General features: G+C 46.9%; 1 protein-coding gene across 4 annotated transcripts in view; it reads right to left on the bottom strand.

Moving 5' to 3' along the window:
- Window positions 1-346: 346 nt before the first annotated feature.
- The window catches only part of LOC104540676 (sodium channel protein type 8 subunit alpha), a 41,822-nt gene continuing 23,088 nt past the window's right edge, over window positions 347-19,080 (bottom strand). For 3 of the 4 annotated variants that reach the window (XM_010184537.1, XM_010184534.1, XM_010184536.1), the window contains exons 14-27: window positions 18,705-18,943; window positions 18,107-18,280; window positions 17,073-17,429; window positions 15,492-15,962; window positions 15,014-15,131; window positions 14,187-14,341; window positions 13,369-13,542; window positions 9,469-9,591; window positions 5,753-6,037; window positions 5,319-5,372; window positions 4,847-4,984; window positions 4,479-4,583; window positions 2,771-3,041; window positions 347-1,632 (exon numbers count right to left, since the gene is read on the bottom strand). In XM_010184537.1, coding sequence (XP_010182839.1) covers window positions 485-1,632; window positions 2,771-3,041; window positions 4,479-4,583; window positions 4,847-4,984; window positions 5,319-5,372; window positions 5,753-6,037; window positions 9,469-9,591; window positions 13,369-13,542; window positions 14,187-14,341; window positions 15,014-15,131; window positions 15,492-15,962; window positions 17,073-17,429; window positions 18,107-18,280; window positions 18,705-18,943 — 3,812 coding nt within the window. In that variant the 3' untranslated portion in view covers window positions 347-484. The remainder of the gene's footprint in view (window positions 1,633-2,770; window positions 3,042-4,478; window positions 4,584-4,846; window positions 4,985-5,318; window positions 5,373-5,752; window positions 6,038-9,468; window positions 9,592-13,368; window positions 13,543-14,186; window positions 14,342-15,013; window positions 15,132-15,491; window positions 15,963-17,072; window positions 17,430-18,106; window positions 18,281-18,704; window positions 18,944-19,080) is intronic. The other variant, XM_010184538.1, reaches the window with a different exon arrangement.

Below are 19,080 nucleotides of genomic sequence, written 5' to 3'. Positions count from 1 at the left end.
CGTGACTTCTGGGTTTTTCTTTCCAAGAATAAATCAACAAAAGGGGAAAATAAAATCAGTTGGGTTTTTTCTTTTTGGCTGCTTTGGAGAATTATATGAATCCCAGCAGCGGGTTTTGTTTCTCTCTCTCTGTGTGTGTGTGTGTGTGTGTGTTTGTGTGGTTTATTTCGCTTGTTTGTCCTAAGTTGCATTGACTGATGTGGAACATGCAGTATCCACCTGCCCAAACAATAGAAAATCCTTTTTGTTTCCTTTGTTTGTGTGTGTTTCAATGTTTGTTTACGAGGGTCCTTTCACCAGGTGGTAGGTCACTGCTTTAGATGCAACGCTGTCACACAGGAAGCAGACTATGTTTGGTATAAGATCTTCAGGTAAGTGTCTCCACAGCTCTGGATTGAGAGATTTCAGTTTGTAAACAATCTTTTTGTGGGTTTTTTTTTCGCTCGCAAATACTGTCCATTTGTACAACTCTACCGGTTCTGTCTCAACACTTGGATTCCCTGACGTCTTTCGGTCGTTTCGCTCTTTCTCGCCTCCCTTCCTCCGCCCGCTGCTGCTTCTCCTTCTCGGGTTTGGTGACGCTGTCGTACGACGGCAGCGAGGCCGTCGAGGGGGTGCCCTCTTTTTTCTCCCGGTTTGTTCCCCCGTTTTCCAGTTTGGTGGAGAGGGGCCGGCGGCTGATGAAGCCCCTTCTGGCCAAACGAGCCCTGTAAGCCCTCTGGATCACCACGGCCGAAACCTCCTCCTGCTTGCGCCGCAGCGTGGTCGTGATGGGCTCATAAGACACTTTGGAAGGGTTGGACGCCACGAACCTCTCCTCCATCTGTTGCCGCAGTATGTCCAGCTCTCCGCTGTCCCCCAGGACGCGTTTGGTGAAGGCAAACAGGATGTCTAAACAGTGGATCCTGTCTCCACTTACCATAGGAAGGTCCATGGCGATGAGTTCGATGGTGTTGGGTTTTGGGACGCGGAGGGGATGTTCCAAAGCATCAGCGAAGTCCGCGAGCTTGCTGTACTCGATGAACTGCGTGGCGTCGGGGTCGAACTTCTCCCAGATCTCGTAGAAGGTCTCAAAGTCGTCCTCGCTTAGCGGGTCCGCGCTCTCCTCCGTCGCCACGCTGAAGTTCTCCAGGATGATGGCGATGTACATGTTGACCACGATCAGGAAGGAGATGATGATGTAACTCACAAAGAAAAATATCCCCACCGAAGGGTTCCCGCAATCCCCTTTAAAACCACTCCCAGGGTGCTCCTTGTCCAGGTCGCAGTCTGGAGGCCGGTTGAGGATGGGCAGCAGGAGGCCGTCCCAACCGGCCGACGTGGTGATCTGGAACAAGCAGATCATGCTGTTGCCAAAGGTCTCAAAGTTGAACATATCGTCTATGCCAGCCTCGTGCTTGACATAGGCAAAGTTTGACATGCCAAAGATGGAGAAGATGAACATGACCAAGAACAGCAAGAGGCCGATGTTGAACAAGGCAGGCAAGGACATCATTAAGGCAAAAAGCAAGGTGCGGATTCCTTTGGCCCCTTTGATCAAACGCAGGATACGTCCGATGCGAGCCAGTCGGATGACTCGGAAGAGAGTGGGCGACACAAAATACTTCTCAATGATCTCAGCCAGGAACATCCCTAAAGAGGAAGAGAAAGAACAAGTGTGACAATGGAGACGCGCGGTCCGCTGCTGCTTCCGAACCTGGGCGAGGGACTGGGCACGCACAACAGGTTTTCAAAGGGGGGCTGTGATTGAGAGGCCTCACCTTTCGGCAGCCAAGCCTTGGCTGGCTGCTCCGGCTCCCTAAATGGAGAGGGAGAGGTGCAGCTCTCCTAAATGGAAAGGGAGAGGTACAGCTCCCTAAATGGAAAGGGAGAGGTACAACTCTCCTAAATGGAGAGGGAGAGGTGCAGCTCTCCCAAATGGAGAGGGAGAGGTGCAGCTCTCCTAAATGGAAAGGGAGAGGTACAGCTCCCTAAATGGAAAGGGAGAGGTACAACTCTCCTAAATGGAGAGGGAGAGGTGCAGCTCTCCTAAATGGAGAGGGAGAGGTGCAGCTCTCCTAAATGGAGAGGGAGAGGTGCAGAGGCATTCGTTTCACCTGGACCAGGATACATCAGCTGCTGCTTGGAGATGTGCAGCTCTCAGTGCCCTAACTCTGCCATGAGAGCCAGGCTATGGGCTCTCAAAAATGTGGAAGAGAAATCTTCTTTCCAGCAGCAAACCTGGCCCTGGTTTTCAGACTGGTGGTTGGTCTCCCAGGGTTGATGGTTTGTCATTATGTCCGGCAGAGCTGCGTGCAGCCAAGCTTCTCGAGTGTTTTATTTGCGAGGTTACGCAGATTTTACAGATTAGATGCTAAAAAACCCAAAACCCTGTTGGAGGAAACCGACTGATTCACCATTCAGCCGAAGTGAAAACAAGAGTGCAAATCACAGTAGCACGCGCTGCAATGCTATTTTCAGTGGTTAGTGAGCGTTAGAACACTCTGATGAGGCGAGTAAAAGTCCTGTTTTTAAAGACAAGGAGAGTAATTGTCAAGTGTTTTACTCCATACAACCAGAAATAAACACTGGAACAGACAGAGGGTGCGTTAGTCAGGACTTCAAGCTGCCAAATTCTGCCACGGTCACTTCACAAGGTTCAAAAGAGAAGCCAGAAGTCATGTGTACCCCTATGTACCCCCTTCAAAGACAACAATGTGCTCTGCTCTGCAACCACCAAAAAAAAAGACAGCCAAACCCTCCAAAGACCTCCAACTGGTGTCACACTTACCCACGATGGACAGAATCACGACCACGAAGTCAAAGATGTTCCAGCCGATGGTGAAATAGTAGTGCCGCAAGGCGAACATCTTCAGCACGCACTCGCAGGTGAAGAAGATGACAAACACCAGGTTGATCCAGTAAAGGATGTCCTCCATCTGCTTGCTCTGCGTGTCCGTCTCCACCATCATGGTCACCATGTTGAGGCAAATGAGCATCATGATGACGATGTCGAACGCTTGCTGAGTCACAAAGTCGAAGACGGCTCCTTGGATGCGGTTCTGTGCAACACGAGAGAGACCATGAACCCAGCAGGTCTGAACAAAAATCTACCGTTAGTCAAACAAGTTGGTGGAAACAGGGCTGAGGACGTGGGTTTTGCAGTAACTCATGAAGTTTTCAAGGCAGCTGTAGCCACAATTCAATCTGTTTATGTGAAAGGTAGGAAAACGCCATTATTTATACCCACAACCCTATTACCAGCGTTATCTTCACACAGAACCACAGAATTATTGAGGCTGGAAAACACCTCTGAGATCATCGAGTCCAGCCCATGACCCAACACCACCACATCGGCCAGACCATGGCACTGAGTGCCACATCCAGCCTTGCCTTAAACCCCTCCAGGGATGGTGACTCCACCACCTCCCTGGGCAGCCCCTTCCAGTGCCTGATCACCCTCTCCATGAAGAACTGCTTTCTCATCTCCAGCCTAAACCTCCCCTGGTGCAGCTTCAGGTCATGCCCTCTCATCTTGTCATCAGTTGCCTGGGAGAAGAGCCTGACCTCAACTGTCTGCAACCTCCCTCCAGGAACTTGTAGAGAGTAAGGTCCCCTCTGAGTCTCCTCTTCTCCAGGCTGAACAACCCCAGCTCCCTTAGCCTCTCATTGTAAGACTTTCCCTCTAGTCCCCTCACCAGCCTCGTTGCTCTCCTCTGGACTTGCTCTAGCACCTCCAGATCCTTCTTGAAGTGAGGGGCCCAGAGCTGCACCCAGCACTGGAGGTGAGGCCTCACCAGTGCCGAGAGGAGAATTATCCCTGGTGCTGCTGGCCACGCTATTCCTGATACAGCCCAGGTTGCCACTGGCCTTCGGGCCACCTGGGCACACTGCTGGCTCACGTTCAATTGACAGTCAACCAGTGCTGCCAGGTCCCTCTTCGTGCTGGTTGAGACCAGAGGCAGGGTGATGTCCTTCCATTCACAACCAGAGAGAGCTGCCAGGTCCACCCTGTCGTGGTGCCTCTGGCTGCAGAGCACTTGAAGGAGATTTCAACGCTCACGCCCTGGCAGCGGTCTCGTTGCACCAGCAGGATGCCTTATCCACAGCACCATCCAAGGTTCTCAGCCCACATCACACACAAGCCCTTCAGAAAGCAGGGAAACGTGCTTAGGTCTCGATGAAGGTAGCCCACGTGGCTGGCTGATGGGCCAAGACCACGTTAACAGGAGGGCTCCTGCTCTCCATCACCTCTGGCCTTTCAACCAGATGGGGTTTTCAGGTTGTTTTGTTGGTTCAGGTGAGCCAACTGAGTCACATCAACCCCAGCTGCAGCATTTTAACCTCTCTCAGATCACTCCTGAATTATCATGACAAGAACAGGGTGAGGTGGAGTCCAGCATGAGTTAGTACAAAGGACGCTTTTGGAGCCAAAGCTCCTTTGAATCTCTACTCTGCGAGGGCTTTTTTTCCTTCAATTCCCTTTATAACACACTCACCAGAGGTCGGGGAATGGGTTTTTGAGGCTTCTTTGAGCCCAGCTTTTTCATGGCGTTGTAGTACTTCTTCTGTTCTTCTGTCATGAAAATATCTTGACCTCCAAAGTAAAGGGGCAAAAGGAAAACTGGTTACAATCAGCTCACGCACCAGCAGGGAAAGGAATAATATCCCAGCTAAGTCATGAGGAAACCTGCCATATGGGAAGTTGGTGGCAGCTATTTTAGACAGAAATAACTTCTACTAATACCCAAGGCGTATTGATTTTCCTTTGAAGAAAACAGGGTATTTTTCCAATGAGTAACGTGTTTTATTGCACAACCTCCTTCCCCATCCCCTCCGTCTCCATCAGCAAACACAGATCACTTATCTTTTTCTTCTGTTGATTGAAGTTGTCGATGATGACACCGATGAACAAGTTCAGGGTGAAAAAGGAGCCGAAGATGATGAAGATAACAAAATAGATGTACATGTAAATGTTGTCCTCGTACTTGGGTTGCTCTTCTTGCTGAATGGGAGATGAGGAGAGAAATAAATGACATTTCAAAGGCAGCATACAAAAAACAGTCAAAATGAGCCTGGTCATGTTTCCAAGTATTCCCATGTAAGGCAATCACACTTTATAAAGCTGTGGTTATATATGGAAAACCACGTCCTCACATCATTTAAAGCAAAAGTACATGCATGGATATTGTGTGTATATACCAGGAGGATGGTGATTTGGTCTTCAGAACTGTAATATGCTACGGTTTAAATTGTTCTGCAGTTTTTCCTCTTGATTTTAGCAAAGCAGAAGAGCAGAGGGAAACACTGGGAGGTGAGACTGTGGTGGTGCACGTTACCTTTCTGGAATCGACTGCTGCGTACATGATGTCCATCCAGCCCTTGAAGGTAGCCTGGTGGAGAAAACACACGTCCTCTTAGACAGAACTCACCCAAAATAAAAGCACAAATCCGGCTTGTGAAAGCAATGTCAAGGATTCCCTGGCACTCCCGACTGCCCTTTATACTGAACTTTAATATTACTTAAATATTTCTAAACCTAAATGAAATGAATCCAGGTGAACCTAAACAGATTTACTGCTATCTCAGGGAAGGTTTGGTAGACTAAAGAGTAGAGTTGGGGCCGTTTGCTGTGCTGGGTGACCCACATTAGGCAAAGGGGCGCCAGATAAAATGGCAATTTTATTCCAGGGATTAATGGGACGCTGTATTTAATGCATCAGAGGCAGCCTGTATTTACCATGACTGGGGAGATGGTGAAAGCACAACTTACAACTTGCAGAAGAGCCAGGTATCCTGCGCCGACGTTGTCAAAGTTAATTTTCACGTTCTTCCATCGAATCTCAGTGGAGTTGGGTGGCATCAGTGCCTCGCAGTCTGTCTTGTTGTTAACAATATCTATTTCAAAGCGCTCCTCAGCTGTTTCATTAAAGCAGTAATGATATTTCCCGGCAAACAGGTTAACCCCCATAATGCTGAAAATCAGCCAGAAGATAAGGCAGACCAACAACACATTCATAATGGAAGGGATAGCGCCAACCAAGGCGTTGACAACCACCTGTGTTGGAAGGGGTGGGAAAAAGTTTCAGTATAAAACACAAGGCAGGAGACAGCAAGCATCAATACAGCTGTTTTTGGGGGGGGAATAGGAGGTAAGGCCACTGACAGATGCGTGGCGTTTACTCCGTGCAGAAGTTGGCAGTGAACTTATTCCAAGCGGTACAAGAATTCTGCTCAAAAGCCACCTACTGAAGCTCTGTTTTTCAAACAAAACAGGCCAGGTTGTTAGATTTGACTGCGTTTCATTTTGGATGGTTACTTCTTTTAGTTAGACAACAATTATTTTCAATCATTTTAATTGCCGTAAGGGCGAGGGGGGCATTACCGAGTGAGGCTCAGGCTCTCTGCTGAGTAACAAGCAGGCTCCTAGCTACAAATTTTCTCAGAGCCAAGTTTGAGGCCACTTTTGCTCGTGCAATCGATGGGTGTTATCAGCCAGTGGCCCTTACGGCCATTCCCCACTTTCAAACAAGGCTGTTATCACTTCCAAGCCCGTCTCCTGCTCCCACCGAGGTCACCAGCAAAGCGGGTGGCACTGACTCCGGTGGGGACAGGACCAAGCCCGGCGTTGTTAAGCTCTTGTTAAGACTAAGCTGTAAAACACCAAGATCATATTTGTGACTAAGCAAGGCCAATCATGTTGTCTCAGGCAGACAGCTGAGCATGCAGCTATGCAGGCTCAAAAGGACAGAAAAGCCATGTTCCTTCCTCCAAAACTGCAGCAAACACGGCGGGAAGCAATGAAGGGTTTCGTCAGAGCTCGCATCTTCCACCACCTCCTAATTTTAGCCTTTCAGAGTTTGGGAGCACCATGTCCCTGAGCATCCCTGGCCAACACATGACAAAAATGTAAGCTATCAGGGTTTTTAATAGAGTCAGGTCAGCAGGATATTAAATCTTTTATTATGATCTCCTAATTTAGATTCCTTTAATAGACGAACAGAATCTAAACTGTTTTTACCCCTCCGCCTTAGTTTTGAAAGACTTCTCAACGCACGGTGATTCGGGAGCCCTCAAGTTGCAGCACTTGAGACACAAAGTGGTCCTGGCCACCATCGAGTGTCCCCATCACCACCGAGTGTCCCCTCTTCTCCTACAACCTCTGCTTGCTGGGTGCAGCCACCAGCCCCATGAGGAGCTCGCAGCAAGGCCCTGTCCTCCATCGCAGCGAGCACCAAGGCAAATGGAAGACGACAGCGATCTGGGCAGTGAGTAGCATTACAACTGGTAAATTCATTTCATAGACCTATTTAAAGACTAGAACTGTCATGAATTCAGCACTGGATACCCAGTGAGGTGTATAGATTAGAGATCTATCTACCTATATATGTATTTATATCAGAGATTAGAGCCAGCCCCTCCAGACAGGCTCTACGCAGAGCGCCTTTGCTTCTGCCCTCCCGTCATCCCTACAGGATGCTCTGCTGCTGGTAGCAACACAGCAGCCGTACGCCTTCCTGGTTTCAGATCCTTCAGGTATCAATATACTGGGTTATCATAGTGGTTTATTCCAGTTCACGGCAGAAAGTGTCTCATCCTCCTGCAAACGTGGTCACTTACGGTACGTTCAATTGATACGGCATCCAAAAGAGCTGAGAGAAGGAACATGGCTTTTGTGTGCAGACTGACAAAAACGCATGCACGTTTCATAGCACTACTGTCAAACTTCCTGAATAATTTGAGAGCAGAGCAAGCTCTTGGAAATGCGGATTACTACGGAGTAGAGAAAAGCAAAGAACTACATTTTCGGTTTCCTTTGCAAAGGCATTTCAGATCTCTGTTCTCTGGCTCAGAAGAATTGTTCGGGTTGTATGGGGCAGCAACGCTTGTCTCCAAGTCAAAACAAAGGCAAAATAATTGGATTTAGGGAACTAACAGGGCTGTAATCGTAACTCTCTCTCAGTTTTGCTGCGGTGAAAATCCCTCACTCTAAGCATGAGAATTTCCTGGCTGTGCATTGGAAATCACAGCGTCCCTGCAGCACGGCTTAAAAATAGCTTTTAATTATCTACAGGTTTAGAGCCAGGTCTTCTCCTCTGTGATCGCTCTCTGAGGTGGGACCTGAACCCAGCCTGGCAAAAGCTCTGGCTCGGTGTCGATGGAAAAGTTTTCATCCTTTGTGCCTGTATTATAGGAGAAAGTTCTGAATTAAGCTCACTGACACAAAGAAATGACAGCAGGGTAATGTACTATGGGATAAACAGCCTGCTTTGGACTTGTTATGTTACTTATTTCTATCACTTCCTATGGAATTTGAGGACTCCTGATCAGCTCCAGGCCTCTCTCGCGCTGTATTTTGTGCTTACTTGTGCTACAGCAAATTCAAAGGAGATCAGAAGGGTCCGGGTGGAATTGCTCCAGTTGGACCCTGGAGTAAAATTGCGACTGCTATTTCCTTCCCCTTTTTAAAAAAATAGGTAATTTTCTCTTTTGGAATATCTAACTGTGAGCTGACTGGGATTTAGCACAAAAGATCTACGTTGTTGTCCTAAGAGCAACTGGGAAACCCGTGAATACAACATCCCCTTTACTTAACAGAAACTATGATTTTTTTTTGCGTGTTCTTCGAAGACCATTTCAATCCCAAACGGGGAAAAAAAGCACCAAAATAGAGAATCTTAGTGGCAAACTCGTGCGATAATTTCCAATCCCCAAGACAGTGGTGCTGTCTACCAAAATTTGAGGAAAGCTTGTTAAGTTCAATGCTTTGCTTGTGCTTCGTTGCTACTTCCACAGTGACAGGACAGGGGACCGTAAAGCATGGTAAAAGGGAGGGAGTGGAAAGGAAAAGCTTCACTACCAGACAAGGCTTCCAGTCACCACCAGACTGGACCGAGAACAACAAGGTGCAACAAGAGGAATTAAACCAAAGCCTTTTTTTCAAACAGCTGAGCTCCCCGCCAGTCCCTTCCTGCAGGCCTGAGCGATCCCAGAAAGGAGGCAGCCTTTTACCCCCTTGCAGGCACATTGCATTTTGAAAAACCCCTCTGATATAGACTTTCAATCCAAGTCCACCAGCAGCCAACACCTAGAGGGGCTGGAGACACTGAGGTGGTTCAAATTCTGCTTCTTTGCACCTGGTGATTCTCCCTAGATCAAAAAAGTTACAGCTGAGAAGCCCCCTCGGATGCTAGAGGTAAAAGCCAGGCTAAATGAGAACAGCCAAGTGTTAACATAGTCTACAAATGGCATGTGGTTTGGGCCAGTAATTAATGTAATGAGGCAGCTGAATGCATCTCCCTTTCTTAAGAGGGGAGGGTGCAGCAGTGGGCAGGGTGAGGGGACATCCACGGTAGAGGTGATCGAGTCAGCAGCTGCATCATGAGTCTGTTTGGAATCGTCTTTCCACCAGTTTTGATCAGTTCTAGCATGCTTAAAAAAAACCGCTCCACAGGCATGCAGAAGGATCAGCTGCTAATGGCATCTTACCCTCATCCCCTCAAATCGGGACAACGCTCTTAAAGGCCTCAAAGCTCTTAGTGTCCTAAGGGACTTTATGGCACCTAGTTCCGAGTAGCCCAGGGCATTAGCTATAAGGCTGACTAAAGAGACCTACACAGAAAATAGAAACAAAAAAAGAAGAAAGAAAGAAAGAAAAGAAAAGGAAAAAAAAAGAAAAAGAAAAAGAAAAAGAAAAAAAAGAAAAAAAGGTTCCAGACTGTTAGAATGAATCCCCTAGCACTGATTGCCCAGCCCAGACTGCCAGCCTGGGCCGCCCCCGTAATAATAAATACCGAAGACATGACACCAGCTGCCTACTTCACTTGACTGAAACGACCTGGAAGGAAATAATGCGGTTGAGAAAGGCATAAGAAAAGAACATAGGGGAAAGATAAGTGAGAGAGAGGCAGAGACACACAGACGGAGAAGGGGTCTGTCGGAAGGAAGAGCCCAAACGATGACAAAAACCTTACCCTCGCCCTTTACTGTCTGCAGGATCCCAGCGGCTCCCATTAAATTTAAGCCAGACAAATGTTAAAGGTACCTATGAGAAAGAATACAGATAAATACACACACTGCACAACCTGCGCTCAACTCGTACAGCAAGCCGCCGTGCTCACGGTGCTTCGGCCGCGGCAATGGCCTTCGGGGACGGGACGTGTGCCTGGGTCTGCTTCTGCCAAAACAAGTCGGAAAACCGTGAGCGCCGACCCCGTCACACACGGTGCCGAGGGGGTCGATTCCAACCTGTCCCACCTGAAAACCCAAGGCTGGGTGTGTTTGCTCTGCTCGTAACACTGAGTAACCGCCAGGCACGGTTTTTTGCCTGCTCGGAGTGGCAGTGGCATTTGAGAGCATCTCGGAGGGAGGCTGAGGACGGGCGAGCCCATTTTACAGATGGGCAAACCGAGGTGCGCAGCGGTCGCTGGGGCTCACCCACTGAAAGTGCGACACAGCTGGGGACAGCTTCCTTATACCCATTTTTCAACACCACAACCACAAAGACAACCTGTTTCCTTTAGCAGCCTGGATGCAGATTTAGGCTCTGCACTTGTGCATTACTGAATATCCCTTAACCACCTGGTAGTGTGGGCAGCTCAGGATTAAGCCCCGTAGCACCAAAAGCCTGGGACCATCTACTTTTTGACCTGGCACATGTGTTTAGTCCCCACACGAGCCATTGGAAAACAATTTAGATTAGATCAGGCGTGACTCGGCCGTATGTAGATAGCATCTACAGACACCGGTTCATCAGCATCCCGCTATCTTCCATTTTTGGCTAGTTATCACATTACAGACACAGATAAGAAACAGATATGTCAACCCTTTTTAAGGGAAAAAAATGAAAAATAAAAAGACATCAATATACAGGAACAAATAATGGAAAAACATGAGACCTCCTCCTTTTAACACATGGGGGTTTTTCAGCTTAGTTCTCAGAATAGGGCACTTCCTATTTATCATTCTTTTTTAAAAAGGGATATTAAGATAATATCGTTAAATTAATTATAAGGATGATTCTTATTCCACACATATCCCAGGACCAGGTTTCAAATGTGGGAAAACTTAAGAGATTTCATCTTATTTTACTGTTTGTGCATCTGCTTCACGCTTTTTCTGTCTTCATATCCACCCCAAAATAAGTGGCCACAATGTATGGCAACGTGGCCCTTTGGTTATTTCCATGTGGCTTTCTGATTTGAAAAATCACACTGATTTTAAGATTACATTGATTACAGGGGTGTCCCAAAGGTTTACAACAAAAAGCAGAATTTTGTGAAGCAAAATCAGCCTCCTCAGGCAGGGACCAGGCCCACAGCGACACCAATAACATTACAGTCCTGGTCCCAGAGTTCAGATTTTGGGGGTTTGCAGGTAGGGGCTACATGGTCCATATACACAGCAATGCAGTGTTTTACCCTGTAAATATAATACAGGGTAAAGGCTTCACTGAATCCTCACTTTTAGGGCTTCTTCCCCTCGGGATAACGCTTTGGTACCGAGTAGGAAACTACCCCAGTGGCAGTAAAGTGCCTAAAGGCTGTTTGAGTTTCCTGGGGTCTTTTCAGTGTTATTCTCTCGGGACACTCCGACAGAAGACACAGCAGGCACCGATGTCAGACAAAAGGAATTCCAGATTGACTGAAAAGCAGAAGCCTTCATTATTACCCAGAAAAAGTCTTCACAAATACACAGCTTTGGGAATCAGAGGAGGAGGGTTATTTGACAATGCTATCAAACCTGAAAAATAACATTCAAGAGCGTTGTTATGATGCAAAGGTTTATTTATCCTCTATTAGTTACGGCTGCCATCCTGAGCTCACTCGAAACCCCATCTACGTCACATCAGAAAATTCATTTAAAAAATAAAAACTAAAAAACTGATTTAATAGATACGATGCCCAGCTGAGATTCTGTCAAGTAATATTTTGGCATCTCAAAAATCACATTTTTTTTGCAGACAAAAATGTGCAGCTCTCCTGTCTGTGATACCAAAAGCCTCCTCCACTCCCTGTCCGCGTGTTACCTGCCTGGGGCCTTCCTTATCTTTACCCCACCAGCAGCCAGATGTTTGGGAAGCAAATGAAATCTGTACCACATCTGTCTATATAGCAGCACTTCACTTGTCCCCAGCAGCTGGAGATACAGGGTTATTCTCAGAAGAGTTACTTCTTCAAGGTGTGTGTTAAAAGGAAAGGTGCTAAGGGGATCAGCGAGGACTTTTTAAATAAAACATGAGAATTTCACTTTTCCACAGGAAAAAGCAGACATCTTGAGTCACTTCTGCCCCTGAATTCCAAGCATAGTTCCTCCACCTACTCAGAAATATTTCCAGAGTGATAATGTCACTGAACAGCAACTTGGCATAACTGAATCATATCCAAAATGTTCCAAAGGAGAAGCTTGGAAAAATCTTTTATGGGTTTTTTTTTTCCTACTTGCTCTTGCGGCACTCGCTAAGGACACCGATTCACAACTGGATGTGATGAAACGTTTCAAAAGAATCCAAGCACTGAGGATCCTGAAGTTCCTTTTTGGCAGCTCCTTGGACTTCAGGGCTTATTGAATTCCATCATCTTCTGCCACTTCTGACAGCATCAACTGCATTTATTTTAAACGCCCTTGTTGAGCCCTGTTTATTGCTAACGCTTCTCTCTATTGTCTTTCTTCCTTTAATTCTCAAATTCATTCTCCCTACCAAGTTATTCTGCATGGGAATTCCAGGGCGATCGTGTGCTGCTCTGCCCAGACCGTTTCCCTTGTCCGTGCTACGATGTCTTATCAGCAAGCTTGGTTGTTTGATAAGGTTCTGCTTTTCCTCTCCTGGGTGTTAGATCTTTTTAACAGCATAAGGATGACGTTGAACGTCATTTTGCACAATAAGCTTTCAAAGCACTCGGATTTTCCCAACTATATGCGCCCCAACGTTCAGAACAAGCTCATGAGGGGGTTGGATGGGAAGGTTTTGCCTGCCTCGTCATCCCCCCGTCGTTAATAACGCAAGTAAATGACTACAAGGCGAGGGTGTCACCGAAAAATACCATTTCTGCACAATTCTCCCACTGTGAACACCTTCCAGGGGCTCAACCTGCAGGGAGGCCTCTTAGAAAAGGTATTTTCAGCGGAGCAAAGAGCCAAGGGCTGGCAGAGCCTCCTCGGTTTCTGCAGCCTCAGCAGGACCTGCAGGGCAGAAATCCCACGGTTGCACAGGAAACGCAAAGGCCTCAAGGGTTTTATCCCTGGTTTGGAAGCTTAGAGATACCTGGGACTGAGTCCTCATTGCATACATGATTCAGTTAGGACACTTCTCAGGAGGAAACATGAGCCAGCATTCTTCTAACTACCATTATTTTTCCAACCAAAAAATAAGGAGGAGGGGATACATACAGCCACAATGAGGAAATCCAGCCAGCACCAGGCGTTAGTGAAGAACTTGACGAATCCGTAAGCGCACCATTTCAGCAGCATCTCCAGGATGAAAATGTAAGTGAAGACCTTGTCCGCGTACTCCAGGATGGTCCGGATGGTTTTTCTCTGCTCTATGTAAATATCCTCAAAAGCCTGGGAAATAACCGGGTATTCGTGTCATTATATTGGATTTACTCCATAGTTCAATGTCGTTATCCAGAAGCTTATTCAAACGATACCGAGACGAGCAGTGGAACTGCATTTCTTATACCGTGCACCTTATCTGCATTATTCATTGGCAATCAGACTGTTAATTGCTATAAAAGCTGTGCATGTAAAGAAGAGCAGGCTGCTGCTGTGGGGTACGAATTGCTGTGGATTTCCGTCCTGTAACTCCTACTAAACACTCAGTGTACTGTGTAAAAACAAACAAATACACTGATTCTTTCTGTCTGTGTAACACCACAAGGTCAAGGTCTGCAAAGATGGGAAAGTGAAGAAAGGCAAATATAATTATTCTTGTGCAGTAATGTGAAAGTGAGACACAAATACAGGCTGACTTTGTCCAAAATCCTCACGTTTGCAGTCAAGCTATGATCAGGACCCAGATTTGCAGGCTTTGAACTAAACAAAAATCACTAATCAAGCCTGTAGCAGGTATTGTACAACATGGAGCTGTGTTGTTTTCCAAGTAAGAATCATCACAGCTTGCTTTTTCACCACATTTCCTGTATTTCCCAATTAAAGGCCCCCTGGTTCAACACAACTGGGTACCCAGATTTCTGTGTTGTACTCACCAGAGCACCACTGCTCAGCAGGATCATGAAGATGATGAACGTCTCGAACCAGTTATGCTCCACAATCAGAAAACACGTCTTCCTCAAGGTCCACCAGGACTTCCCCAGCCCTTCCTCAATATTGACCTGACAACACTTACAGCGCTGCATACAACCTGGATGGGGATGGTGCACAAAGGAGTATGAGCCCAAACTTTGTGCTGATAATGAGATAACGTAAGAACATAAAATTGCCTTTGTCCAGACACAGTTTTGATGGCAATCATATTAAGCACGCTGGGTTTCAGTTAAAACTCATGCTCTCTTGAAGATTTTATGATTACTTCTGCCACTTCTGGGCACCTGAATTAACATCAATTTGCGAGCAGATCAAGCTCGTTCTACTCGGTGAGGTATCCATGCACTTGACAGAAGAGGAATGGAAAACTTGCTGATAAAATAACCTTGAACCATTTAAAATATCTTTGCCATGGGAATACCTGTAATGGATCAGCTGCTGAAAGACATTGAGGCCAGGGAAAGAAAGGAAAAAAACTCGAGCAGGAGCCAGATTCCTTCTGTTTCTCAGTCCTCGAGGCATCAATTGTACAAATGATGATGCCCTACCTATAGGTTATCTACATCTGTGCAAAGGCAGCTGCACCTCCAAGGTCTTCACCTTGCAAATTCCTCTAAACTCATTCACCTGTGACGCAGGGTCCATAAAGGGTCTCAAAATAAAGTTGAGAGCCAGCCCAGACCCAGCTTGAGACCTAACCTTAAGGTAAGCCTACAGCACACATAGGTCCCCTGTTAACAGCTTCTTTCCACACTTCAAATCATCTCACCTTCTGTGAAGCAAGCGTCTGGGTCCAGATACTCCTCCGGTGCCTCCACAGGGACTTCTTCCACTTCAGGCTTTATATCAATGGTGCTGCCTTCAGAGGAGCTGGTATCATCCAGTTTCTTGAACACAAAAGAAAACCCAATCCCATCTGTAATTAATTCCCAATGAATATCAAGCGCTGTGATGACGCAGTGATTTGCTCACCACATTTACTGTACTGGAAGTTGCCTCCTCATTAAGATTCTGACCCAACCTGCATCTCATGTTAACAGGACAGACAGTATTAAGTATATTATATGTATTTACAAGTATATGTGGCTCTCCATAGAGCAACTAGCACAAGAAACTTCTGTCTTGAGTGCAAAGACATCACAGAAACAGGAGTTTTGTGCTGGATCTATCCAGTTCTCCCTTTCTAAGATGCTTCTAGGCGCTCACACGAGGGTCAAACTAGAATGGATTTGAGCATTTCATCCTACCTCTTTGCTGCCATCTGGATCTGTATCACTGCTGAAATCTTCTGTGTTGAGATTTTCAAAATCTGATTCGCCCACAGCAATAGGTACCCGGACAGTGAGGTTGGGGTTGTTGATGAAGGACATGTGATCTTCGTCTATTATGTACTTCTCCACGCTGCTCCCGATGCCACTCGTCGTCCCATTGCCATTCTTCTGATAATCAATGTCCCTGTTGATATCGGCCCCTGTGTGGTTGGCGATGCAGTTCACCTTCTTGTCATACAACTCATCCAAGGGTTTGACCTCGTCCGCCTCTCTCTGCTTGAAATGAGCCTGCATGAACTCGCGCACTTTGGCCTTGGTCCAGGCGATGCCCTTTTTGATGCGAATGACGGAAATCTGCAGGTTGTTCATCTCCCCGTCATCGTCCGTCGCCGCTAAGTTGTCTGCGCTGAAGGAGCTCAGCAGCAAGGCCAAGAACAGGTTCAGCACCTGGAGGAGAAGAGGTCACGCTTGGCAGAGCTGACACGCAAGGGGTTCGTTTCCAAAGCCGAACATGATTATTTAGCCACCCAAGTCCTGCCGATGTTAAAGAGGGGCTGCAGAGCTACGTCTCCAAAGCCCACACTGAGAACCAGCTCTGGTGCCCCACAGACCTACGGGGGACTCAAGGAATAAGACACTGATCCTGCAAGGTGTCCCATGATCAATGGAGCCCTGTGCGGCACAACTCCACTGGAGTCGGTGGGGTTTGGTGCAGGTAAAAGGGTCCCCGAGTCCCTGACATGGAGCCCCTGGCAGGATCCAGACTGCAGATGTTAGAGGGAGGGATTAAAGCAGCAGCCATCCAAAGGGCTGAAATTCAGTGTTTCTGGTTTAGTCCCATCTCTGGCTCAAAGGAAATGGGTCTAATTTAGGCATTTTGAGGGATCGCTCCCAGCTTCATTTCCTTGCCCACACCTACTGACTTATTTTGTTATAAACCCTTGGTGAGACAGGTCCTCTCAGAGAGAGCTCACAACGCTACTTTGAAGACATGCAACTGTTCACGCTACTTGATTCCTGCTTCCGTTTCCCTCCATAGACTTTTCTTCATGAAATTTAAGGCCCGAAGGAAACATCATGATCCAGTCTAACCTCCCACACAACAGGCCGTGCAGTTTCACCAGCTGATTCTTGCACACAACCACACCTCATGATTGAGCTGGTGGGCAGATTTTAGAAGACACTTCCCATCCTGATTTTAACACTTCAGGACCTTCCCCTGTGTACCAATTTATTCCCTCTCCTGGCATTTGAAGAGCCAGGTTTTGCTTCTTTTACCCCCTCTCGGGCAAGGTGTGGGTCTGTTCCCTCTGACTGAGGTGTTTGTACCTAAAGCTTTTGTTGCAGAGTGCTCAGATGTTTCATTTGGGGGTGACTGCTTAAGCAAAGCACATCCTTAATGTTGTGCTACCGAAGCCAGTAGGACTGTTCATATATCAAAGGCCATGAAGAGCCCCAAAAGACTCACAAATCATTACTCCCTAAGTCCTGCGGTCTCCCCATGTTCTATCCCACCCAGAGGCAACCAATAAAGCCCATCAGTAACCATTTACTGACCACTAAATTTCCGATGACCATGACCATCATGAAGACAATCAAGCACATGGCCTGTCCTGCTACTTCCATACAATCCCACATGGTCTCAATCCATTCCCCACACAACACACGGAAGACAATAAGGAAGGAGTGGAAGAAATCGTGCATGTGCCAGCGGGGTAGCTCACAATCTGGATTGATCTTGCAGACACACTCCTTGTAGCTTTTGCCGAAGAGCTGCATGCCCACCACAGCAAAGATGAACACGATGATGGCTAGCACCAAGGTCAAGTTCCCCAAAGCACCCACTGAGTTACCGATGATTTTTATCAGCATGTTCAGAGTGGGCCAGGACTTGGCCAGTTTGAAGACTCTCAGCTACGATAAAAAACCAAAACAAAACAGAAAAATGACATTTAATTTAACTTCATCTTAAACAAAGAGGAAAATCAGACAGCAACCATCTCATATCTGACATAAACATAAGCCCATGCTTCTGCTGCTGAAGTCAGTGAGAGTAGGGAATGCTTGACTCCAATTTGAATTTGGCCTCCTGTATTTTGTACTTTTTATCCCCCAAATGGTGATTTCCCTCAACAAAGCATGGAGCTTCTATCTCACTTTGCAACATGAAGGAAGTCGGGAGACTTATTTGAAGGGTGCATGTAAAAATAAAATACAAAAATCTACTTTTTCTTTCCTCAATGCTGCTCATCTTTCCCTGGAAAAAGACAGCTGCTTTTCCTGGCATATCCAGAAGACACAACCAAAGTTTACAGAGTTCAATTTCCAGAGAATCTCACTTGGAGACAGACTTTCTGAAGCTGGATCTAAGCGGGAGCTTCGGAGTACCGAGATCCTTGGAAAAATCTGACCTCAGTTGCGGTTCTCTGCACACAAAAATCTCACCTTGAGGACTTCATAATTTAATTTGCGAAACCTTAACCACTGACAAGTTAAAGCACATGAAGGCTGCAGGTATTCAGCACTTCTATTATACTCTTTCTAGTAGCTCCGTGATAATAACGTTCAAAAAGCACTGGAATAAGAAATACCAATCGGAAAGATCGCAGCACAGAAAGTCCTTCCACATCTGCCAGACTCAGTTCCATTAAGCTGAGGGAGACAATAAACCCATCAAAGATGTTCCAGCCTTCTTGGAAATAATAGTAGGGATCCATGGCAATGAGCTTCAGGAACATTTCTGCTGTGAAAATGCCAGTGAAAACCTGCATTGATGAGGAGAGAGGCAGACAAAGAACAGGTAAAGATTCACTTTTGTTCGTTTTCTGAGCTTCAGGCTAGATATCAGACAATAAAACTCTCCACACTGATTCAAACACGCAGCCTGCGCAACGCCACGTACGTGGCCGCAGGAGACTTTTCCCCTCCAACGCAGCACAAATACCATTGACATAGCCAGGCACACCAGGAATTAACAGATGGCTTTTTAAGTAGTAATGAATTTTGAGCAGAGAGGTGCACCCCTGGCAAACATCTCTGAGCGGCCACAGCGTGCAGTGAGGACAAGCTCACACCGCTCAGCGCCCTTTGGAACAGCAGCATTTTCAGTCTAAGTCTACGTGAACGCGCAACGTGTCCCAGCAGGAGCAGATGTGTAAGGAATATTTACCAATATTCCTTTTCTCTTACCAGGTTTCCTACGGAGAGCACGTGTTCAAACTCTGGGGTCATCGGATGGTGCTCCATCGCCATGAACAAGGTGTTGAGCACAATACAGATGGTGATGGCCAAGTCCACGAACGGATCCATGACAATTAAGTTCACGATCTCCTTCAGCTTGATCCAGTACGGGTGGCATTCCCAGATCAGGAACGTGTTGGCAAATTTGTACCAGCAAGGGGGACACTTCCTCTGGGACTCTTCCAGCTCTGCGGTTACAAAACAAAACAGCACCAGAGTTCAGTCGTCCCCTCCAACGCTGCTGGAGTCGGTCAAGGCTTCATATGGAGCTTCACTGCCTTCTCCTTTGCCCCTGCACAACAGCTGGATCACATCTGCACGAGGG

Source organism: Mesitornis unicolor, unplaced genomic scaffold (genome assembly GCF_000695765.1).
Source record: "Mesitornis unicolor isolate BGI_N332 unplaced genomic scaffold, ASM69576v1 scaffold1915, whole genome shotgun sequence".
Classification (NCBI taxonomy): Eukaryota; Metazoa; Chordata; class Aves; order Mesitornithiformes; family Mesitornithidae; genus Mesitornis; species Mesitornis unicolor.
This window is presented reverse-complemented; position numbering and strand designations above follow the sequence as displayed.